The 21,899-nt window shown below is 33.3% G+C and overlaps 1 protein-coding gene across 2 annotated transcripts in view; it reads left to right on the forward strand.

The window, feature by feature from the left end:
• LOC106470510 (cytokine receptor-like) overlaps positions 1 to 21,899 on the forward strand; it is a 58,861-nt gene that overhangs the window by 28,948 nt on the left and 8,014 nt on the right. The window contains exons 3-8 of one of the 2 annotated variants that reach the window (XM_013931068.2): positions 5,719 to 5,831; positions 7,060 to 7,128; positions 17,567 to 17,906; positions 18,528 to 18,806; positions 19,730 to 19,859; positions 20,537 to 20,718. In XM_013931068.2, the coding sequence (XP_013786522.2) occupies positions 17,798 to 17,906; positions 18,528 to 18,806; positions 19,730 to 19,859; positions 20,537 to 20,718 (700 nt within the window). In that variant the 5' untranslated portion in view covers positions 5,719 to 5,831; positions 7,060 to 7,128; positions 17,567 to 17,797. Of the gene's footprint in view, positions 1 to 5,718; positions 5,832 to 7,059; positions 7,129 to 13,930; positions 14,209 to 17,566; positions 17,907 to 18,527; positions 18,807 to 19,729; positions 19,860 to 20,536; positions 20,719 to 21,899 lie in introns of those variants that run through there. The other variant, XM_022399116.1, reaches the window with a different exon arrangement.

Below are 21,899 nucleotides of genomic sequence, written 5' to 3' on the forward strand. Positions count from 1 at the left end.
CTAGCCGTCCCCTAATTTAGCAGTGTAAGACTAGAGGGAAGGCAGCTAGTCATCACCATCCACCGCCAACTATTGGGCTACTCTTTAACCAACGAAACGACCGTCACATTATAACGCCCCACGGCTGAAAGGGCGAGCATGTTTGGTCTGACGGGGATTCGAACCCGCAACCCGCAGATTGCGAGTCGAGCGCCCTAACCACCTGGCCATGCCGAGTCCTTTCACTTGGATATTATGATGTAACATATTCTTGAAATAAACTGAAAAAGGATATTAGAAAAAGGTTCACACCAGTATCCAGAACGATTCGTGTCACTGAACGATGACTCATATTGAAAGTTAATGTGATACAAGGATGTAGGAAGTTGTATGAGCTGTTGCTTTATTTTGGCATCAAACTGAAACCCCACAGTTTGCACAAGAAAAAACAAACAAACCAAAACAACCTCATTTATGCTTGTGAAATAGATAAAATCTATTAGGCTGAAGCTGTACACATGAATTATTTTAGTATTCTAGGTGCATAATATATTATTATATTCTTCAAACGCCATTCCAAATATTCTGTTAGTGACTTGGAGTGAGCTGGTGCTGTATAAACTACTTGTCATCAACGTGGATGAGGGCTGTCTTAATGACGATTTCTTGGAAAACTTAAAAAAGAAACATTGGACTTGAGCAACGAAGCGTTGTCAGCAGTAGCTTTTCAGCATAAAGACTGTACTTGAGTAATAAATAAATATAAGTGTGTAGGGGAAAAACTTGTCTCTTGCTGAGTAACTGATTATAGTTCGTGAAATAAAATCTGGAAATAAAACTAAAACTTATTTCTCTATAAGCAATGTGTTCGATAACTCTTCCGGGAAATGTGTGTTTATTCATATGCCATTTTTTAAATATTACTAGAGAAGTCTAGCATGACCATCAGCGTAAAAGCTGATTAAAAATTTGTTTCGTTTCTGAGGATGCTGTCTAATACAGCTTGTCTGTTGTTACCTAAGTGATGAATATATGTTTCTGATGTGAGTGTACTTTAAGTATATGTTTCTGATGTGAGTGTACTTTAAATATATGTTTCTGATGTGAGTGTACTTTAGATATACCCTCACATCAGAAACATATATTTAAAGTACCCTCACATCAGAAACATATACTTAAAGTACACTCACATCAGAAACATATATTTAAAGTACCCTCACATCAGAAACATATATTTAAAGTACCCTCACATCAGAAACATATATTTAAAGTACCCTCACATCAGAAACATATATTTAAAGTACCCTCACATCAGAAACATACTTTAAATATATGTTTCCGATGTGAGGATACTTTAAATATATGTTTCCGATGTGAGGATACTTTAAATATATGTTTCCGATGTGAGGATACTTTAAATATATGTTTCCGATGTGAGGGTACTTTAAATATATGTTTCCGATGTGAGGATATTTTAAATATATGTTTCTGATGTGAGGGTACTTTAAATATGTTTCTGATGTGAGGGTATTTTAAATATATGTTTCTGATGTGAGGATACTTTGAATGTTTGTATGGTTCATGAGCTGTCACAGACGAACAGTCTTTTCACTTACTTCCATTAGAAACAAAATGTGCATAATTCCGTGGTGGCTCAGCTGTGAGTCTAAGGGCTTATAACGGTAAAATCGAGTTTCAATATCTGCGTGGGCAGAGCACAGATAGCCCATTGTGTAGCTTTGTACTTAACAACAAATGAAGATATTATGTATATCTATGTAACGTAAGGATGCTAGTTGACCAGTAATATACGATTTTTTAGTGTCTTTAATGATGCTTACAGGTTATATACAAGAAATTTAAACTTTTTGCTATGATGTTTACAGATATTCCCAGAACTGTTAACTCAGTCATTACTTAGATATTGTTATAAAAGGAAACACTGTATAGTATTGTAAAGGTTTGATGACCTATTGAGGAGATATTTAAAATACTATTTCGATGAACAATCCGAACGAACCATCCCTACATAGGCAGCTATCGCCTGCCTGACTGTACAATGCACGTGATATCGTCAGTCAGTAAAATAAAATGCAGTCTCCTATAAAATCGGTCGATTAAGCTTGTGTTTGAGAAACTTAACAGTAGATATGTTTTTCTATGCCATTTAGTGTACAAAATACAATATCTATATTAATACAAAAATACATTATCTAATAAAAAATATATTTGTGTCTACGCTTGGTAGATTTATATACTTGCCAGAATGTGGTGAATCATACGCTTAAATGCATTTATACTGGAATATATTGCCTTTTTTTTTTACAGTTGAAAGTATCGGACTCGTTTTCTAAAGTTCGACAACGTTTTAGCGTTATACATAATATTTCCATCAAGAATTATGAACTGAACATATGTGAGTTTAAAGTAAATGTTGTAAGAAACAAAATTAACAGATATATGTTTTGCTCGTTGCGCAATGTTGACTTGGAATAAAACATATCTATCATGTATAAAACGTGTGTTCAAATTATGAGAGTGATATATTTATAATGTTTTCAATATTGTGCTTATATTGGGCTACTATACACTAAGGGTTAGAGACTAGCTATTCCCACCACGAGCATCGAAATCCGGTTTCTAGCGGTATAAATCCGCAGACTGTGCCACTGGGGGTCATTTTGTGCAAGAAATCCTGATCAAACCTGTACTTATTGTAGCTTTATGGTTTTGGTTTTGTTTCGATTTTCGCACAATGCTACACGAGAGCTATCTGCGCTAGCTTCCCAAATTTAGCAATGAAAGACTAGAGGGAAAACAGTTAGTCAACACCACCCACCGCCAACTTTTGGGCTACTCTTTTACCAATGAATAGTGGAATTGACCGTCAAATTATAACGCCCCCATTGCTGACAGGGCGAGCATGTTTGGTGTGACGGGGATTCGAACCCACGACCCGCTGATTGCGAGTCGAGCGCCCCAACCAAATGGTTTGTCGAATCACTATGAGAAACGAAAATGGTTGTTATCACTGTCGGAGGTTGAGCAAAATACGTATAAATGAAATATTTCAATTATCTAAATAGCTTTGAGACATAAAAGTATAAAACTCGAAATCAAACCTAAAAGAAATGCAACCATATGGTGTGTGTGTTTATATATATATATATAATGTGTGTGTGTGTGTGAAAATTATTTGAAAAATTAGGAATTTATTTATATTAAAGTGAATATTTTGTAAAGAAAGGAATGATATTATATTAGACAAGAACGATTACAGTTTTTTTAAGTTTAATGTCCACGACTATAGATCTAATAAGGTCAAATGTGGGGAATAAGAGACTTGCGTTTTGCTTAAATTGAAGAATGGACGTTTTTAGACAGTTGATCCGATCATCCCTTCTTTAAATAATGTCAATAGTTAAACGTCACGTTCTGTACTTGTTGATCCGATCATCCCTTCTTTAAATAATGTCAATAGTTAAACGTCACGTTCTGTACTTAACTCCTTAAGCTATAAGATGTTGATTGATGACGGAACATTTTTAATGCCGTCTAGTTGTGTGATATATTTTTATGGCACTACCAAGTTGGGTACAACAAGAAAAGAATTGCAAGATTTAATGTGGAGAGTAAGAAAATGATAAAAATTACAACCAAAAATAGTATCTTGAAATGCGACAATACTTAGAATGTTGTGTGACATCGAATATCATGAAGCTGGTTCTCTTCGTTAAGCATGTTAAATGATTTAATCTTCGTAAAATTTAACATGTTGTTCTGAATAGTTGAATTCACTTCAGATTGACACACATGCCATTTAGGACAGTAACTTCTTGATCGCTTGTCGACAACCACATTGTGCAGTTTTAGTGTGGACTTGTTTTAGTTTGCAAAGTTAGAAACAAATGATAGCCTGTTTTTATCTCTATCTAATGCAGAATGTACATATTCGTTTCGAAAACGGACGGAGATCGAAACGAAACGTGCTAAAAGATCACCTATACGTACGGTATTATATATGAAATAACAAATGCAATAAATTACGCATTTATTTCTGTAGGTGGTGTATCTCTTCTAATTTTTTAACTTCTGCAAAAATTGATTTTAAGGATGAGTTGCCATTGATCATTATGAGAAAACTCCAAGAAAGAGTAAAAATATAAAAATCTTTACGTAAAGTCGAAGATGTCTGTTGATTTGGTAATGCTTATCATACCTTGCTTCTCATCCTTGGAAGATACAGGTTAAATATGTCAACTTCATGATAAAACGTGTTTTATCCTTACCGCGAAACGTTGGTCTACTAATAAGGGCTACTGATAATTTAGTTGTCAATTATTTCGAAACTTTATTTGATGTATAACTATATAATTGCACATACACGTGATATAACTCTTCTCTGGGCTTGTGTCTGGCACTGATAATCCTTGTATGGTACTAGGCATTGAGGTTGAAAAATTAGGGTTTCTACACTTTTAGAATATCATATAAAGAAAGGAAATTTAACCATACACGTTCTGACAGTTATTAATATGTAGAGTTGTAAGAAATAACTCGTAGAATGTGCTAAAGCCATAAGGAAAAGCCACTTATTCCTGTGTTTATTCCGATTGTCAAATAATTCCACTTTTTTGGGGTAGTAAAACTAAAAACGTATTTTTTCTGAAACGTAAAACAGTTCTGCGTGTTTCTTTTCCAGTGGGTTGGAAAACCGTGTTGTAGTTGTAATATTTTAAACCATTTTATAGCTTTGTCGCAACTTTTTGTAAACTTAATGATCAGATAAAGTTGAAAGTTTATACGTTTAGTTTTTTGTCCATATTTCTGTATAGTTGAAACATGTGTGGACATATGTAGGGAGAAAAATACATGATAATCTCTGCAGAAGAGGTACTTGAAGTTAATTCTAAGAACACATGAGTGAAAACAAATTTCAACCACATTACGTCTGTTATATCTTGTTAGGTCGACTTCGATACGAATGTTAAGTCATGGAGAAGCTTTAATTTCATCCATATTACGGGCTCCGTCAGCTGTATCTTATTTTGATATAGTTGATTATAATATACATACTTGTTAATTATGATCTGTAGGTAACCATGAGGTAACTTTAAAATATGTACAATTCTATATTTCAATTTTGCTGAAATATGGAAGCTAACTCTAGATTGGCAGCTATAACCATTAGGGATAATTGTGACTCTAGATTGAAAATCTATGTTTTGCTAGAGCTCATTACAGATAACACCGACTAAACAGATATTTTCATAACACCGTAAGGCCCATTTTCAGGTTAAGAGACCCGAAAGCCTAAGAAAAATTAAATATATTTCATCTTTAGGAACATATTTCAGCGAAGCATGCAAGAATTCTGTTCCTGGATGGATATTAATTTTTTAACAAAAGTATACATTATATGTATATATCGAGGAAGTCGTTGCTGTCGATTTTCACTTTAAAAGAATCTGTTTCGTAATTTGAACTGAAGTTGTCAACTACTTTCGAAAGTGGAAGTGGAGATACAAGAGCGCACGTGCACCGATTCCGTTTCACCTGGACTGCTTTGTTTTTATTTTACACTATTATACACATACACACGAACTTGTAAGACCAGGACCATGGAATCCCCCTTTTTTTTCATTCTTATACTATAGAACGGTTTAAGAAGAATCTATTTTGAAAAGCTTCATCACAGCAGATGACACCATCTTAAACACGTGATTCTACTTGTTATAGATGCGATCGTAAGAAGGAAATCTTGATCTGATGATGACGATGGAAATAACGACTAGCATGTTTATTGGACATTTAGGGATCTTTTTGTTCCTTCGTACAAGAACATTTCTAAAGTAAGTACAAATGGTATAACTTAAGATTATAAATGGCAATGAAATTACTTACACATTTAAATAGGTTAAGAAAGACAGATCAAAACAAAATGGAAAAGTAAGTAAAGTACAGACCTCCCGTTAACTGTATAACCAATTCCAAAAATATTAAAACAATTACTTGAGTAACTGTGCTAAAATGATAATAGATAGGCAAACAACGATTTATAAGTATAAGAAAAAGTTTTATTGATGGTGGAACATACAATATGTTTCGACAGAATATTGGACCAATGATCTGTCGAAAGATGTATTATGTTCCACCATCAATAAAACTTTCCCTTATGTTTATAAATCGTTGTTTGCCTACCTGTTGTTAAAATAATTGTAATATAAAAGTGGCATAAATGTAGTTGTGATTTCAGGTTGGAATATCTGTTTAGATAAGACTCCTTTTTATAGAAGTTTCAGTTATGTGTTTCCTGTAACTAAAGTTTTATGGAGCCTGGCTCGCTGATGAAGAAGTTGCCTGCCCAGTAATCTGAATTAATGTAGACGGCAGAAGTACAGAGAAATGGTAATCGTTAGCCGGTTACGAAAGAAACATGTACAGTATGGCGTTTGGTTTAGCCAAACGAGTCACCTTGTTGCTATAGCGTGTGTGTAATTGACCAGGAACAAAGTGTGATCGGAATGCGGTCTTTCGAAACGTGTAATTTGAGATGAAGGTTTATAGACAATTCTCGGTTGAATAGAGATATATAATTTATGTGGTAGCTTAGTGAGTTGCGAATGGAAATGTTACTATAGCACGTGTGTAATTGATCATGAACAAAGTGTGATAGGAATGCTGTTCTCCGTAAATAATTGTGTATTTTGAAATGAAGCTTTAAAGACAACTATCATTTGATTTTGGGTATAATATTTATGTAGCAGTTTATGAGTTGCTTTTTAAAAGTTAAGCTCTGTTTACCTAAGTAATGAAGGCAGTACAGGTGACTCGTGTGTGTGTCTACGTATGTATGTACGCGTGTGTGTGTGTATGTACATAGATAATAATACGTTTGATATTATTATTAAGGTTAATTTTGAATAACGAAAATTACGAGTGATTGTTTCCAAAGACAAAAGTAAAAGTCTGGGTTACTCATATATTGTTTTAAAGCTTATTGTAAGAATTTACTTGTGTAGAGATAAGTCCCAAGAACAATGTAATACGCTGTAGTAAGAAAATGTTTTGTTTCTGCAGTTTGAAGGAATAAAGCTACTGCAACGTGGGTGAAGGACAGCGAAGGTTTCCTTGTTCAACGTAATAGAGGTATGAAAGCTGTTTGGGTCAAGATTTAATACCAGGTTGTCTAAGAATTAAAGATTAAGTAAACTTTATATTCGGGTGACATGAGTTTAGAAAAACAAACAAACATGGAGTAAGAACTTTTATTTTACATGATTACACTCCAGTGTACATAATGTTGCCTTAACTCCTTAAAAATTATCACTCCCAAAACGGGAGATTAAGGTACGTACCAGTAAAAGTAATTGTCCTTCAAAACGTTTTTTGTTTTACAAAAGTCAGTACCTCCAATTTTAAAAGGTTATTTTTTATGTAATAAAACCGCATGTGACATATGATTACCCTGTGTCGTTTATTGTTGTTTTTTTATGGCAAAACTACTAAGGCTGTCTGCCGCCTTCCTTAATTTTGAACTGTCGATCACCGCCAACTTTTGGGCTACTATATGTATAACGCCTCTACGGCTGAAAAGACGGGCATGTTTAGCGCCTGATTCTGATCCTGCAACCCGCAGATTACGAGTCGAGTGCCCTAACCACTGGGCCATGCCAGGCGTGCTTTGTATCGTGGCTCCGAACGATTTTGGCCATTGGACACAGAATAATGTTATGCATATGTCGAAATATATATATATATATATATTAGGGATGCGCGGGTAGTAAAATCTGGCAGAATACCGTGTCCGGGCACCCGGTCACTAAGCTTCGGCCGGGACCGGGTTCTCCCCTTGCACCCCCCCCCACCAAAAAACAACAGACATAAAAGTTAGAACCAAACACAAAATTGACGTTTATTACATTTAACCGAATATTGACCAACAGAACATTCAAGTTTTACTTTCAACTTTCAATGCTTAGCCCCAACTTTTCAAACCCTAACCCCTATTGTTCTCAAAACCCCCTCCTTCCCCCAGAAATCCACTTCTCAAACCATGCCTGTTATTCACCCCTATTGTTCTCTGAATCCCCGACTTTCAGCGGACGGTCAGTTTTTGTTGCTCGGAACACGTTTTTTTTTATAACTTAACCAATCATTGACTGTAACTTTCAGTACCGCGTTAGTTGCAACAAAGATTATGGCTTAGATGCCTAACTTCGACTCTCGGTCGGAGCCGAGTATTACCGTGTAGCCCAATACCCTGCCGGGGCCGAGTATCTGGCCGGATACCCGTGCATCTCTAATATATATATATATATATATATATATATCCAAAATTCTTCAAACTTCTGCGCGCATGTATTCGAAATTAATTATGAAGCAAAGTAGGTTATTTAATCAATTTAGATGTTCTTAAAATGTATTCGTGATATTTGAAGTTGAATAATTACAAAAGTATTATCAACTTATTTTCTGTTCTGGTTTCATTCAAATTCATCCGTACATGTGTCAGTTTATCGCTGCTTCTATACACGGTGGCAGAGTAATGCGTCACCCCATAGCAGCATCATGTATCTTGGTGATCAGCTGGCAACCGTTGAATTTAAAATTAATTTTGGTGACAGAGAATTCAATGAACCATTTATAATGTTTTGCCATTTTTGAAGAAGTTGAAGAGACAGATGATGATAGATGATTTTAATGGGAACCTTAGTGAAAAATGGAGTTACTTCAAAGCTGGCCATAAAGTAATTAATTTGGGAAGGTAGTGCGTTAATTTCCTTAGTCAAAGAAAACAGACTGTTAACTGTAGACCTATAGGGGGTGAATGTTATAAGAAGGAACTAGAAGTCTAACTAGTGGCTTAGAATGTGTGCAAAAAGCATGCATGTATAGTAGATAAAATTTGTGTACTTTAAATAAGAAAATCACATGGCATACCCAATCGAGAGCCACGTGGTTAATTCTGATAAAATTGGTGTGGTAACTCTTGTTTGAAAAATTGCTGAGAATGCGTTGGGCACTTCCTTCCTTCTGAAAGATAAGACATTTTATTTCTCAGATCGGATAACATTAACACCAGTTTTATAAGCAAGCTATTTTCAAACCAGAAAGTTCGTCGAAAGGAAGAGCTACAGGTTTGCAGGAGTTATAGTAGTAGAATGTATCGATAGATGGGTTCCTGGTTTTTAGTTATTTTTTTACAAAGACGTTATTTAGATTTAGAGACTTAAGGCTGCGAGGATTGCAGAAGTATTCAATATTTTGTTTGTTCAGAAGAAAGAAAATATTTGACGTGTTGCAACTTAGTGAGAATTTAGGTGTTTAGCTATGACGCGTTTACAATTATCACTAAAAGTATCAGAAACGTAGCTAAATTTATTAGGATTAAGGTAATTAGAAACACCTGAACTTCGGAATTCTTTGTTCTAGATATATCTGTTCATATCGAACAGTCTTCTTACTAAATTGTGTAGTGAAAGATGATGAATGGATATATATTTCCAAGATGCAACTTTGTAATCTAAAAAGACATAGACAAATCGGTCGATAGGAGACGATGTTGACAGGAGAAAGGGCTTTCTCTGGAGATGTCGGTAACTTTAATTTACAGAAACATAGAAGAAACCTTGCAGTGTTTAGATTCCTAAAAAAAGGAAATCTTGTAGTTGACTTTCTCGCAAGTCCGGAACGGTCATATAATTTTCTGACCATACCACCGGGTCAGTATACTAGCAACAGATTCTTGGCAGGAAATCTTGTAGTTGACTTTCTCGCAAGTCCGGAACGGTCATATAATTTTCTGACCATACCACCGGGTCAGTATACTAGCAACAGATTCTTGGCAGGAAATCTTGTAGTTGACTTTCTCGCAAATCCGGAACGGTCATATAATTTTCTGACCATACCACCGGGTCAGTATACTAGCAACAGATTCTTGGCAGGAAATCTTAATGTCATAATGAACATTACAGTCACTGATATAACTAATAAAGTGTTCATCGGATGGTTCGAACATTCCATCGGTAAATTTCTACAGTAAGTACATATAACATAACAATTTAATTTAATTTCATCTTTAGCAAATTTCAACAGTAAATACTAGATAAATCAGTAAGATTGAATGATAATACTTTTAATGCCCATGAAACGTGTAATTCGTCATTTATACAGTCGTGCTGTTCATCATTTATGATGATTATGGTTGATTTATTTCGAGATTTTACATGTATTTACGCAATTCATAGATCAGAAACTTTGATGAAATAACGTAGAGAGAGATACTTAACGATGGAACTCATTGAAACAGTGTTGAAAAAGCTAAAAATATAGAATCAGATGAACATTTTTAAGATTATTGCGTAACTGCAATTTGCTTAAATACGCAATACAAGCTTTCGAGCAGTTTAAAAAGTATTTCGTTGAATGAAGTACTAACTCAAAGACTTACAAAATAATAACAGATTCAATGCTAAATCAACGAAAAAAAATCTGTTAAGAGCTATATATAAGTATACAACTGATTTGTTGTCAAGCTCTATATTAAAACATGTAGGAAATGGATAATGTACTTCATTGAGCTTGTAATTAGACAAGAGGTAAGGTGGGCAGAGATTTCGATGAGCGGTGAGGTGGGCAGAGATTTCGATGAGAGGTGAGGTGGGCAGAGATTTCGATGAGCGGTGAGGTGGGCAGAGATTTCGATGAGAGGTGAGGTGGACAGAGATTTCGATGAGAGGTGAGGTGGACAGAGATTTCGATGAGCGGTGAGGTGGGCAGAGATTTCGATGAGAGGTGAGGTGGACAGAGATTTCGATGAGCGGTGAGGTGGGCAGAGATTTCGATGAGCGGTGAGGTGGGCAGAGATTTCGATGAGCGGTGAGGTGGACAGAGATTTCGATGAGATGTGAGGTGGACAGAGATTTCGATGAGAGGTGAGGTGGACAGAGATTCTGGTTGGTAAAATCGAAGAAAGAAAAGCGAGAGGCAGCCAGAGACTCATCTGGCTCGATGATATTAGAAAATAGATTGGAGATGAGAAGCTTGAACTAGGAAAAATGGTGTAGGCAGCGACCAATAGAGAACCATATAGTCAGAATTGGGGAGGACATCACGATTGATTGAATAATAAAACAATCACAAGGAACTCAACAAAATAACTGTTTCATTGTTTAACAATATCGAACCAATGACAAACAAGCTGTTGGATTTCATTGAATCCAATACTTAAATCGTTTCAGAAATTACGAAATTTGGAGGGTTCTATAAGTAACTGCTTCTTCCGTGTTCTAGAGTAAATGTAACTATAGTGTTCACACACCAACACGCGGATAGGTAAAAATGTGGTTAGAAATGTCGAGACCAAGTTGTATTGATGAGCGTTCAACTTAATTTCGACTTTTTTACCACACTAAAATAGAAAAAAAATGTTTGTTTGTTGTAAAGCACAAAGCAGTATAATCGGCTATCTGTGTTGTGTCTACCACGAGTATCAAAACCCAGTTTTTAGCGGTGTTTGCCCACAATCTTACCGCTGATCCACCGAAGGGCAAAGGAAAAAGAAAAGCATCATGTTTATCACAGAGTTTAGCCCGAATAATGACTTAATTTTTTTGTTTTTGTTTTTTGGCAGAACAGAAGTAAACAGTATGCTACCTTTGTACAAGAATTGCGATTTAATTCTTCTGTTAGGCAGAGCGAATGTTTTCCTGTATGAATTCTTTGAAAATCTGTTAATTACTGCAAAAACTAAAACATTTTATTTGGGAGTTTTGATTAAAAATAAAAAAAGGAATGCTAAAGAGGGTATGTGTACTCAGTAATATGATTCTATTTTCTTAGTAAATAGGCACAGATTCTTCGGTTAAATGTTTTATTTGGTTTTGCACGTATTTCTTCAAATGCGTGAGAGCGTTTGGTTGGTTTTTCAAGTGATTAAAGTAAACCAAATAGTTAAAAACTTTACATTTTTAAAGTTATTTCACTACCAAAAACAAAGTTTTAGTTGCCATCGTTAAAGGTTCGGCTTAAATATTTTTGTCACTAGTTATGCTTTTATTTTTATTTTTTTGTTTAACTGATTGTTGGGTCGGGCATGCCCAGACTCTGAACCCAGTGGTTTGTGATTCCTGACCAATTATCACAAAAACTTATTCTAATTTGAGGCCTTGGGCGTGCTGTAAGAGTGACGACAAAACCCAATATTCGGTCAGATCGTAGTAGAATTGACGCTGGGTGCTGTTGACTAGTTGTCTTCCCTCTAGTCTGTCACTTCAAAATTAGGCACGGCTTGATATAAACCCAATATTCAGCCAGATCCAAGTAACCTAAGAGTTGACGCTGGGTGCTGTTGACTAATTGTCTTCCCTCTAGTCTGTTATTTCAAAATTAGGCACGGCTTGTGTAGCTTTCCGCAAAAATCCGAAGCAAGTAAACTTGACTGTCATTACGTCAAACCCACAGATTTCATGTTTGAAAGCAAAAACCATGTTTGAACTTATGGGTGAAGTTTTTAGAATTACTTAAAAACAAAAACAACAACAGGTGAACTATACGAAATACATGCTACAGAGGTAATGATTTTTAATTTTGATCAAAGGTGACCCATATTTTACCAAGAGTTTGTTTCCACGTATACGAAATACAGAGAATAGTGGTACGTGTAGCTTTTAAACATCATTTCGTCGAAATGAAAAGTAATTTTCGGTGTAAGATCGAAATTATACTGTGAAATAACTTTCTGCAGCCAGTAATTTGTGCTAAGAACATGTTTGTCGTTGTTTCGAATGAGTTTAATAGTTCCGCATAGTTTATGCTGTGGGTCAATAGAGGGAAAATGTCTTGCATGTGCGCGAATCGTGGCGTACGTTATACAGAAAGACACGGTAGGTGAAGAGAGGAAAATCTGTTTATGTGAAGAGTTCTGCTGCTGCTTACGCGTTAATGTCTTCCTTGCGTGGCATTTCCTAACAGTCAAATGTACACGTATATTTGGCGTCGCTCGGTAACAGTTTTGCAGATGAAGGCTGAAAAAACACTTGTATTTTCTTAGAAATTTAGTGAAACTCAGAATTTGAACTACTTGATCGTGTTGTGTGTATGTATGTATGTACAGGAACGTGTAAAAACAGCAGTCATCTCCACGTGCAGCACTTTGATTATAAGTGAGCATGCGTATTAAGGCAAAAAAAAAAAAATTATATGTTAAAATTTTATTAAAGTTATTTGTGTGAGTACAATTTGTGTATAATCCTGTGTGCGTATGAAGCTATACGATAATATTTAAGCTATATTCTGGATGCAATAGTTTGATTTTTGGACCAGTTTGGTTTTTGGACTGTATTGAACACTTAGATGTATGTGCTAATTCAGGGAATAGTACTAACAGTTGCTGTTTGATGGACTTTTAAATATAATTTATTTACATGAGCATATCTCTTACTTAAATTACTATAATATACTGTATCTGAAATAGTCGGACTAATGAGCTACAAGGAGACTTTCGGTGGATCAACGGTAAGTTTACGGACTTGCAACGCTAGAATCAAGGGTTCGGTGAAGAGAGAGCAGACAGCATATTGTATAGTTTTGCGCTAAAATCAAACAAATAATTAAACGCTGCAATGAAGTTTAAGTATTCAATAAGCATTAGCTACTGTATGTAGTCGTCGGTGTTACTTCTGTTAACTAGTATAAGGTTTTAAGTGTGACCACATAGGTTATAAGTGTTATGGGGAGGGCGAAGTTAAGACGGTGTTTGGTATATACAGGTTAACCTTTTGTGAAACTCTTTATAAACGCGAGCGCTACAGTAATGACTATTTGTGTGACACCAAGTCCGAAGTGAGTCAGAAATACAATAAAGATAGTAGCGATAACGAATAATCCACAGATGCTTCATATTTGGGAAGATACGGTGTCTGATTGTGGAAGAAGTGTTAAATCAACTTTATCATGCTTTCCGTTGTTTGTATTATGGAATCGGATGATAGATGTAAGACGTCAGTGGCTCATCTATATGGAGACACTTTATATGGTAAAAAGTGCTTGGTTTGTGTAAGGAAATATGTTTAGATGTTTGCCTCTCATTTGGCAATAGTTTTAGCAATTATTACTATAAGAGTAGTGCCCTGGAACTTTTGGTTGGTGAACAGATGTCCCTGTTGTTACTGGTTGATTCGCCTGCACCGCATTTTCTTCCTCCCCCATAGAGTATGAACAAGTATGGTAAGTAGGAAATCAAGGTAGTGTTCCTTAAGTCGTTATTTAGTTATCTCGTTCGCCAAGAAACAGAGCTGAAGAATAAATACTTATTTAATGAAGGTTTAGAATTTAGCCACATCCTGAACTAATAATTTTAACGTACAAACAAACGTAGTAAGTAAAAAAACATATAATTATGGCAGTCACCGCTGTTAACGTTTCTGGATCGAGAGTGCATGAAAAGCCAGGCGTATTTATTAAAAGACAACAGTGCAAAACTCACTATAGTGTGGAATGGTAATTCGAGGCTTCTGATGTGTTTTGTGGGGTTGTTTTTGATGGACGTGCGGGTTCTTCTTGGTCATTTCTTGCTTATGAGTGAAATATTCTGGTCTTTCTTTTCCTTACAACTATCAACTAATGTATGGCTACGCGTCTTGTCATACAAGTCGCGCAGAAGCTCGAAGGACGAAGAAAGACATTGTATAAATATTTACTCTTTTATTTTACACTTTTGTTTCACTCATTCATACGTATCAATAAGGTTTTGTTTTACGTAATTACAGTGTTTTATACATATAGTATACTTAAGATTTCGATTGCCGTTTTCTTTGAAATATCCATGTAGTTTTATCACATCTTTCACTGCTCTCGACGCAAAAACAAATCAGTTAGAAACTATAAGGTATCGATTTTAAAAGTTAAATTTATAGAGGTTTACAGTATAGTTAGATATTTTTTTTCTTGTTTTTGGCTTATCATTTATTTTACTTAGTCGATAAAATAAGGTCAAAGCTGCTTATTCTTTACATCATAACGTTTAGACAGACAGCCTTAATTAATTAATTAACATATAAAACTCGTATACAATATTACCAGCCATGTAATGTTTCGAAACATAAGTTACAGAAGCAGAGGAACTGTATACTTACGCACTGATCTCATTGCTTTAGGAGTAATACAAGGTAATGTACTTGAAAGCAAGTTTAATTAAAACACTCACTGCTCTCATTGCTTTAGGAGTAACACAATGTGATGTACTTGAAAGCAAGTTTAATTAAAACACACACACTGCTCTCATTGCTTTAGGAGTTACAAAAGGTAATGTACTTGAAAGCAAGTTTAATTAAAACACACACACTGCTCTCATTGCTGTAGGAGTAACACAAGGTAATGTACTTGAAAGCAAGTTTAATTAAAACACACACACTGCTCTCATTGCTTTAGGAGTAACACAAGGTAATGTACTTGAAAGCAAGTTTAATTAAAACACACACGTACACAAAATGCACAGGTACACACTTGAATTTGAGGAATATTTAACCTTTCCTTCTCTCCCTGTCATGCTTGTTTCCTCAAACCATCCATTAGGGGCTGTCATTATATTTGTTGGAAATACATCAGTGTAAGTGCAAAACCAGTTGATGGCATTGGCTATATGCCATAAGGAAGTGTTTTAATTAAGGATGAAACTGTCATAGATTCTCAAGTACATGCTCCAATATTTTATTAGTATAATGAATATGGGACACTGGTGAAATACTTTTCACACTTTATTTAAAGAATATGACAGTAATATTGTCTTTAAAACCTATGTTTGTCAGTTAATAGGAATATCATTGGCACCTGTACCAGTAATACTATATTTTAATTAGAGAAATGTTTAGACAGTGTGTTAACATGTCGAATAGTTTCACATGGAATGTTTAGAAAAAAGACAACAATACACCACTGGAAAGTATTCAACATATAATTAAGATGACTGAGTTTTCCCATTATAAGGAAAAGATATTCCAGTGTTTCCTTATTCATATCCACAGGTGAATTGTGTTGTGTGTGTGTGTTTGTGTGTGTATGTGTGTATGTATATATATAGAGAGAGAGAGAGAGAGATTATTTTTTTACACATATAATATTATTGTATAGCTGAAAATATCGATAACAGCAAGTGTATCCAACTGATGAATTGGTGCATTCTGATTGCTATAAATTTTTGTTTTATGACATTGCATATTATTAGTTAGCCAGTATATAAGATTAGATAAATTAATTACATTATTTTAATTAAGTCAAATTTTAGCTCTGATCTGTATAGTTGGCCTGCTTTGATGAGAAGTTGTTAGTGAAATACAGATACAACAGAACAAATGTTACAGGTTAGGTTAAGTTTGTGTAGATAGAGAATAAAAATGAAATATGGCTAACTTTATCAGTGGGTTTCATTCAAGGAAACTGAACAACCTCAAATTAATAAAAAATGATAAACAATCATAATGGCAATATATTGTGACTAATTGGATAGTTGAACTAATTGAAAACATTAATATTGATTAGTTGATTATTTTCATGATTGATTTGGCCATAATTCTGATTAATCAAGTAGCTTAAATAACACTAATTCAAGCCTGTACACAGAATTTTTGAAAGGGAGGTTGCAATTTGTGAGATCCAAAGCCAACACATGTTGTGCAAAGAAGCTTTGGGCTTCCATTAACAAAGTGTCAACAGAAGCCATTACATGTGACTATTTCAATCCAAAAAATGCTAATTCTTCATAAGACTATGTGGAAAATGTTAAAAACCATAAGCAGCTGTGCTATAAATACATATAACATAATGCTTTCACATCGTAGAAATAAGGGGTTTGCCCCCCCCCCCGGTGTATGTGCTGTAATTGATGTAATCCATGCTCATAGGCAATAGATTATATAAGTTAATCAAGATAATCATCCAGCACTAATAATGCATCCATTATAAATCAAGGTAAAGTACTACTGCTTCAAGTCACAGTGAGCCTAACTTTGTGAATTTAAAGGTAAATTAGTATCCCCAGGGTTGAACTACTCATAAACTGTGAGTGAGATGATTTTTTTTTCAGTCTTCATGCACTGTATATTAAATACAATTATGTTATGTTGAAATTATAATCAGAAAATAATGTTGCATGTAGAAGTATTAACATTAATTTAAAAATGAATAAATATTGCTGTCATTGCAGTTAACTTTATACCAACATTTTAATAGATCGTAGCTTTGACGGAAGGTAATTGTTATGTAATTCAGATTCACTGTCACTGTTTTAAATAAGTTTTGTTTTTAATAGTTATGAAATTCGATAATATTTAGATAATCCTTTTATACTGAAACATTGAATGTAGTTTTTATTATTTTATAGACTTATTACTTGTAAAATAAATTTTTTCTCAATTATATTGTGATTTCCATTTATTAGTTCCAGATCCTGCAGCACACATTACAGAAACTGCTATACTCTTATTCTTCAGTATGTTCATATAGTATCTACCACATTCATGTACCACTTATTTTTAGGTTGTCCTGATTTACATGTAACTGATAATGGGTATTTGTTCTTTTCTTACAGGAAAGGTGAAATGCAAACATCAGGGGACATCTTCCTGGTTTCTGAAGCTTAGAATTTATTCACTGACAACTGTAATACAATTACACTCTAATGTTAATCTGAAAGTGATATAAAATACTGATGTTATTGTTCACCTAACTCTGAGAGTTTTTTTTTTTTAACAAATGCAAACTGATGTTAGAAAGAGGAGTGAACTTTATTCAGTGACTGTTCTGTTTCAAAGACATTAATATGAGTGTCCTTATTACTTCTGGCAGATCTTGCCTGCAAATATTTATTTTGTATAGTATGGTCTTCTACCTTGAAGGTTGTAGTCTGGGCAATGGACCAATTTTAGGCAGTAAGTAAACAAATCTTGTTATTTAAAGAAATTTTAATAAAACAATGAATTTATTTGACTAATTAATCCTAAGAACATTCTTAGAAATACAAAATATTCGTATAACTCATGCATTGATTATTAGTATTAACCTGCTCGAAAAAGACTGCATAAAAAAATCTTTTGGAAACTGCATTTAATCATCCATTTCCATAAAAGAAACATTTAGGAAGGATTAAAATTAATTTCTAATATAGTTATCACTTTTTGGTATATTTCTTCAGTAGCATTTTGTACAATGTAACATTATGAAGAGAGAATATCCTTATTACTAGGCATAGTGATATCTCCATTCATCATATGTATATTGCACATAACACACTTGTGTATATATTTAAAACTAGAACTAGCCAAAATATATAATATTGATCAAAATGCTTGAACAGAACAAAGCAACTATGATAAAAAAAAAACATGATTTTTATGTTCGTTATTTTCTGATTTAGTTTAATTAATTAATTAATTAGTGTACTAATAAAAGGTTATATAAAAAAACTAGCAGATAATAAGAGGTCAATAAAAGCTATATGAAAGCAACAGATTTTCTAAAATATCTTAATATTTTGATATGCAATTTTACAGATACTACATCTGATTATGAACTGGAAGTTGGTTCAACCCTTGTTTTGAATTGCACACTCAACAATCATGAAATGTTGTCTGGTTCGAACTCATCTAACATTTTCTTCATGTTTGGAAACAACACAGTTTCTCAGTCACTTGTGTTTTTGCTTGACTCTCATACTGCTCAGCTCAGAATCCCTAATGCACAAGTCCAGCATTCGGGGAAATACATGTGTAATGTAAAGCAAGAAAACGGAGAAGTATTTTTCATTTGTGTGACTCAAATACTTGTTGGATGTGAGTAGGGCTTTAATTTGTATTACTCTTTCTTAAAACACTATAATTTTTTGATTTACACTTAAAGAAACATACTGATTTTAAAAATAGTAAAAACAATTGGGAAAAAGATGTTCAAAGAGTCTTTGATTTATTGTTAAATAATGATACCCTTATATTTCATTCAACTATTTATCTGTGATCTAAACTGAGAAGTTAGGTTATTCAAATATGGAGTGCAAACATTTATTTTTAAAATTTTCAAAATCTTCATGTGTGAAATTTAATCTTTTGAGTAACTGATTTGCAGTAACGTTTTTACACATATAGCTATTGATAGGAACAACTTATGATGATGAACCATACAATAATAATAACTAACACAATCATGTTCTTTGGTACTTTTTGCTGACATAAACAAAGGCCTTTTAAACCACTTGTAGTATCCCATTGTTGGATTTGAAGCTGAGCCTGAACATCATTAGGTATTAAATAGCATTTATTTTATGATTATTTGGAACAGAATTAACTTTACAGAAATTTTGCACACAATTTATTGTAGAATTAAAAGATGAATAAGGTGGAGTACTTATATTTCATGCCATATATTGGGGTTGAGTAAAAACATTTCTAAGTAACTTCTAAATAATTATTGGTAAAAATTATTTTTTATGTAGAAATGCTGATACTTTTTTTTCATGTGCACATACTATAAGCTCAGAAAAAATAGTAGAAAGCTATGAATACAAATAGTGTTTAAACAAACACTTTTGTGAATACATTTAGGTAAGTGAACATGTTTTTTTTTTGTCAGTATAATGTTAAGAATAAATTAATTTTTATTCCTATAACCTATTTTGTATTACATGACTTGTGTTAGACAATGAAAAGGTGTGTATATTTTGTAGTGAAATGCAAGTCCAAAGTTAATCTTCACTTTATAGATAAGCCACAGCCTGTAAAGAAATTCGGGTGTATAAGTGAAAGTTTTCTGAACCTTACGTGCTGCTGGACACCAAGCTACAACCCTGTGGTGACCACCTACAAACTGTTTAACATGTGGTATGCAATGCTGTAAGTTTATTTTGCCTTTTGTATGCTTTCAACTATGAGATATCATTACAAAAGTCTCAAGTAGCTTTATAAAAAAACTTGCCATGTTCTCTATTGTTGTAAAAGTAGAATACTTTTACTGTATATATATATTAAGAATGAGCGTAAACATTTCTGACTAACTTCTCTATCTATTTCTAAACAAATTGTGGAAGACATAACTTGTATCTGGTTAATATAAGTGTATTAATAATTTATCATAAGTACCTACTCTAAACTTAGAAAAATTGTTCTGTTGAAGGAGATAAAAGAAAAAAAATCTTGGGTATGCATCTTGCATTCACATGTACTCTAATCAAATGATTTCAATGAAAATCTAGTGGATAGGGTGTAATTTTAAAATACAATTACTAAGGGTTAACTTAAAAATGGCTGTTTTCTCTCTCTATTCATTATATAGTGATTACAAAAAAAAATTTGTTCTGCTGAAAGAAAGTTATCCCACAATGTAAAGCTGCTTTTTTATAGTTAACCAGTATTTTTACAGAATATAAGCTTTTTTTTTCAAGGTTCTTATTGGCTGTGAGTAAAAGTATTAATGTCAAATTAGCACTTGGAATATTTGTTTAGCGTGAAAAAATGATTAAAAAGAAAATATTCTAGAACGTCTGATTTGAAGTTAAATTTTTATATTTTAGACCAAAATATACTGGAATTCTTCAACTGTGTCCTGAACCAGTCAATGAAACTTGCTGTCAATGGAGATTGGACACATTTCCATCATACAAAAGAGAACAAACTGAATTGTACTTCAATCTAACTTCTGAAAATATATTTGGGAGTCTAGTTGAGATACTTAATCAATCTCATTTTGAGATAGGTGAGTTTTCGTAATAGGTATATAAATACAATGCCTGTCAATAATTAATACAAGATAATTTTGTTAGATAATTAAGAGATGTTCACTTTTGCCAAAATCAATCCATGAGAATTGCTGGTTGATTACACAAAAGCTTTTAAGTGTAGATGAAAAAAAAGAATTATATTTGTTATATTTCCTAGGACAAAACGTTAGTTGACAGTAACAGTTAAATATAATATGAAATTATTCTAAAATAGTCCAAGCTTAAAAGTAACACATTATTATATATTGACTCTTAAAATTATGCAGACCAAGACTCTAAGTTTTTAAACTTTCTGTTAATTTAATTTTGTAATTTATTCTGTTGACGTTCCATGATCATTTGAAAATTTAATTTCGTTCTGAATAAAGTGAATTAAATCCACCTTGTAGCAAGGCATGAAGGTCTTAATTAGCAAATATATATAGTTAAGTAAACATTTTTTCAGAAATTCAGCTTACAGTTAAAACAACCTTAAAAGAATACTTTCTTTAAATCATTGTTTTTATTTTTGAGTAATGTTTTCACTGGATAGAAATAAATAAATAAATAAAATAAATACATGATAAGATTATATAATATATAAGTTGTCACATTCACCTGTAGTTTCTTGATAAGTTGAAATGAATTCTGAATATTGTACAGGAAGTAAAAAATCAGGCACATTGAAATAAAATTTGACAAAGTGTTCCACATGCAGCACTTCTTTTGCTACACTGGAGAAAGATGATTCAGTTAATGACTTGAGACAAACCTTTGCAGCTATTCAATAGTCTGAAGAGACAATCGAGCTTATCATTATGTGTTTTAAGCAAAATCTGGCTCAAAAATTGACGGTAACTACTGTTATGCTATCCCAGAATATAAAACCTTGGTCATGTTATCAAATTTAAATATTAAAAGATGGTACAGATGCTGGTTTGAGGTTTCTTCTCTCTACTGTATTTTAGCGTATTTAGTATGAAACAGGTAGAAAACTATTTGTATATTATGTGTGTGTGTGTCTATATATATATATATATATATATATATATATATATATATATATATATATGTGTGTGTGTGTGTGTATTAGTAGTAAGTTAAGTAAGTTAAAGTTAAAGTTAAGTTAAGTATTAGTTACTTATTAGTTAGTTACTTACGTTATAGTTAAGTTAGT

The sequence above is a fragment of the Limulus polyphemus genome, unplaced genomic scaffold, assembly GCF_000517525.1.
Source record: "Limulus polyphemus unplaced genomic scaffold, Limulus_polyphemus-2.1.2 Scaffold4052, whole genome shotgun sequence".
Lineage (NCBI taxonomy): Eukaryota > Metazoa > Arthropoda > Merostomata > Xiphosura > Limulidae > Limulus > Limulus polyphemus.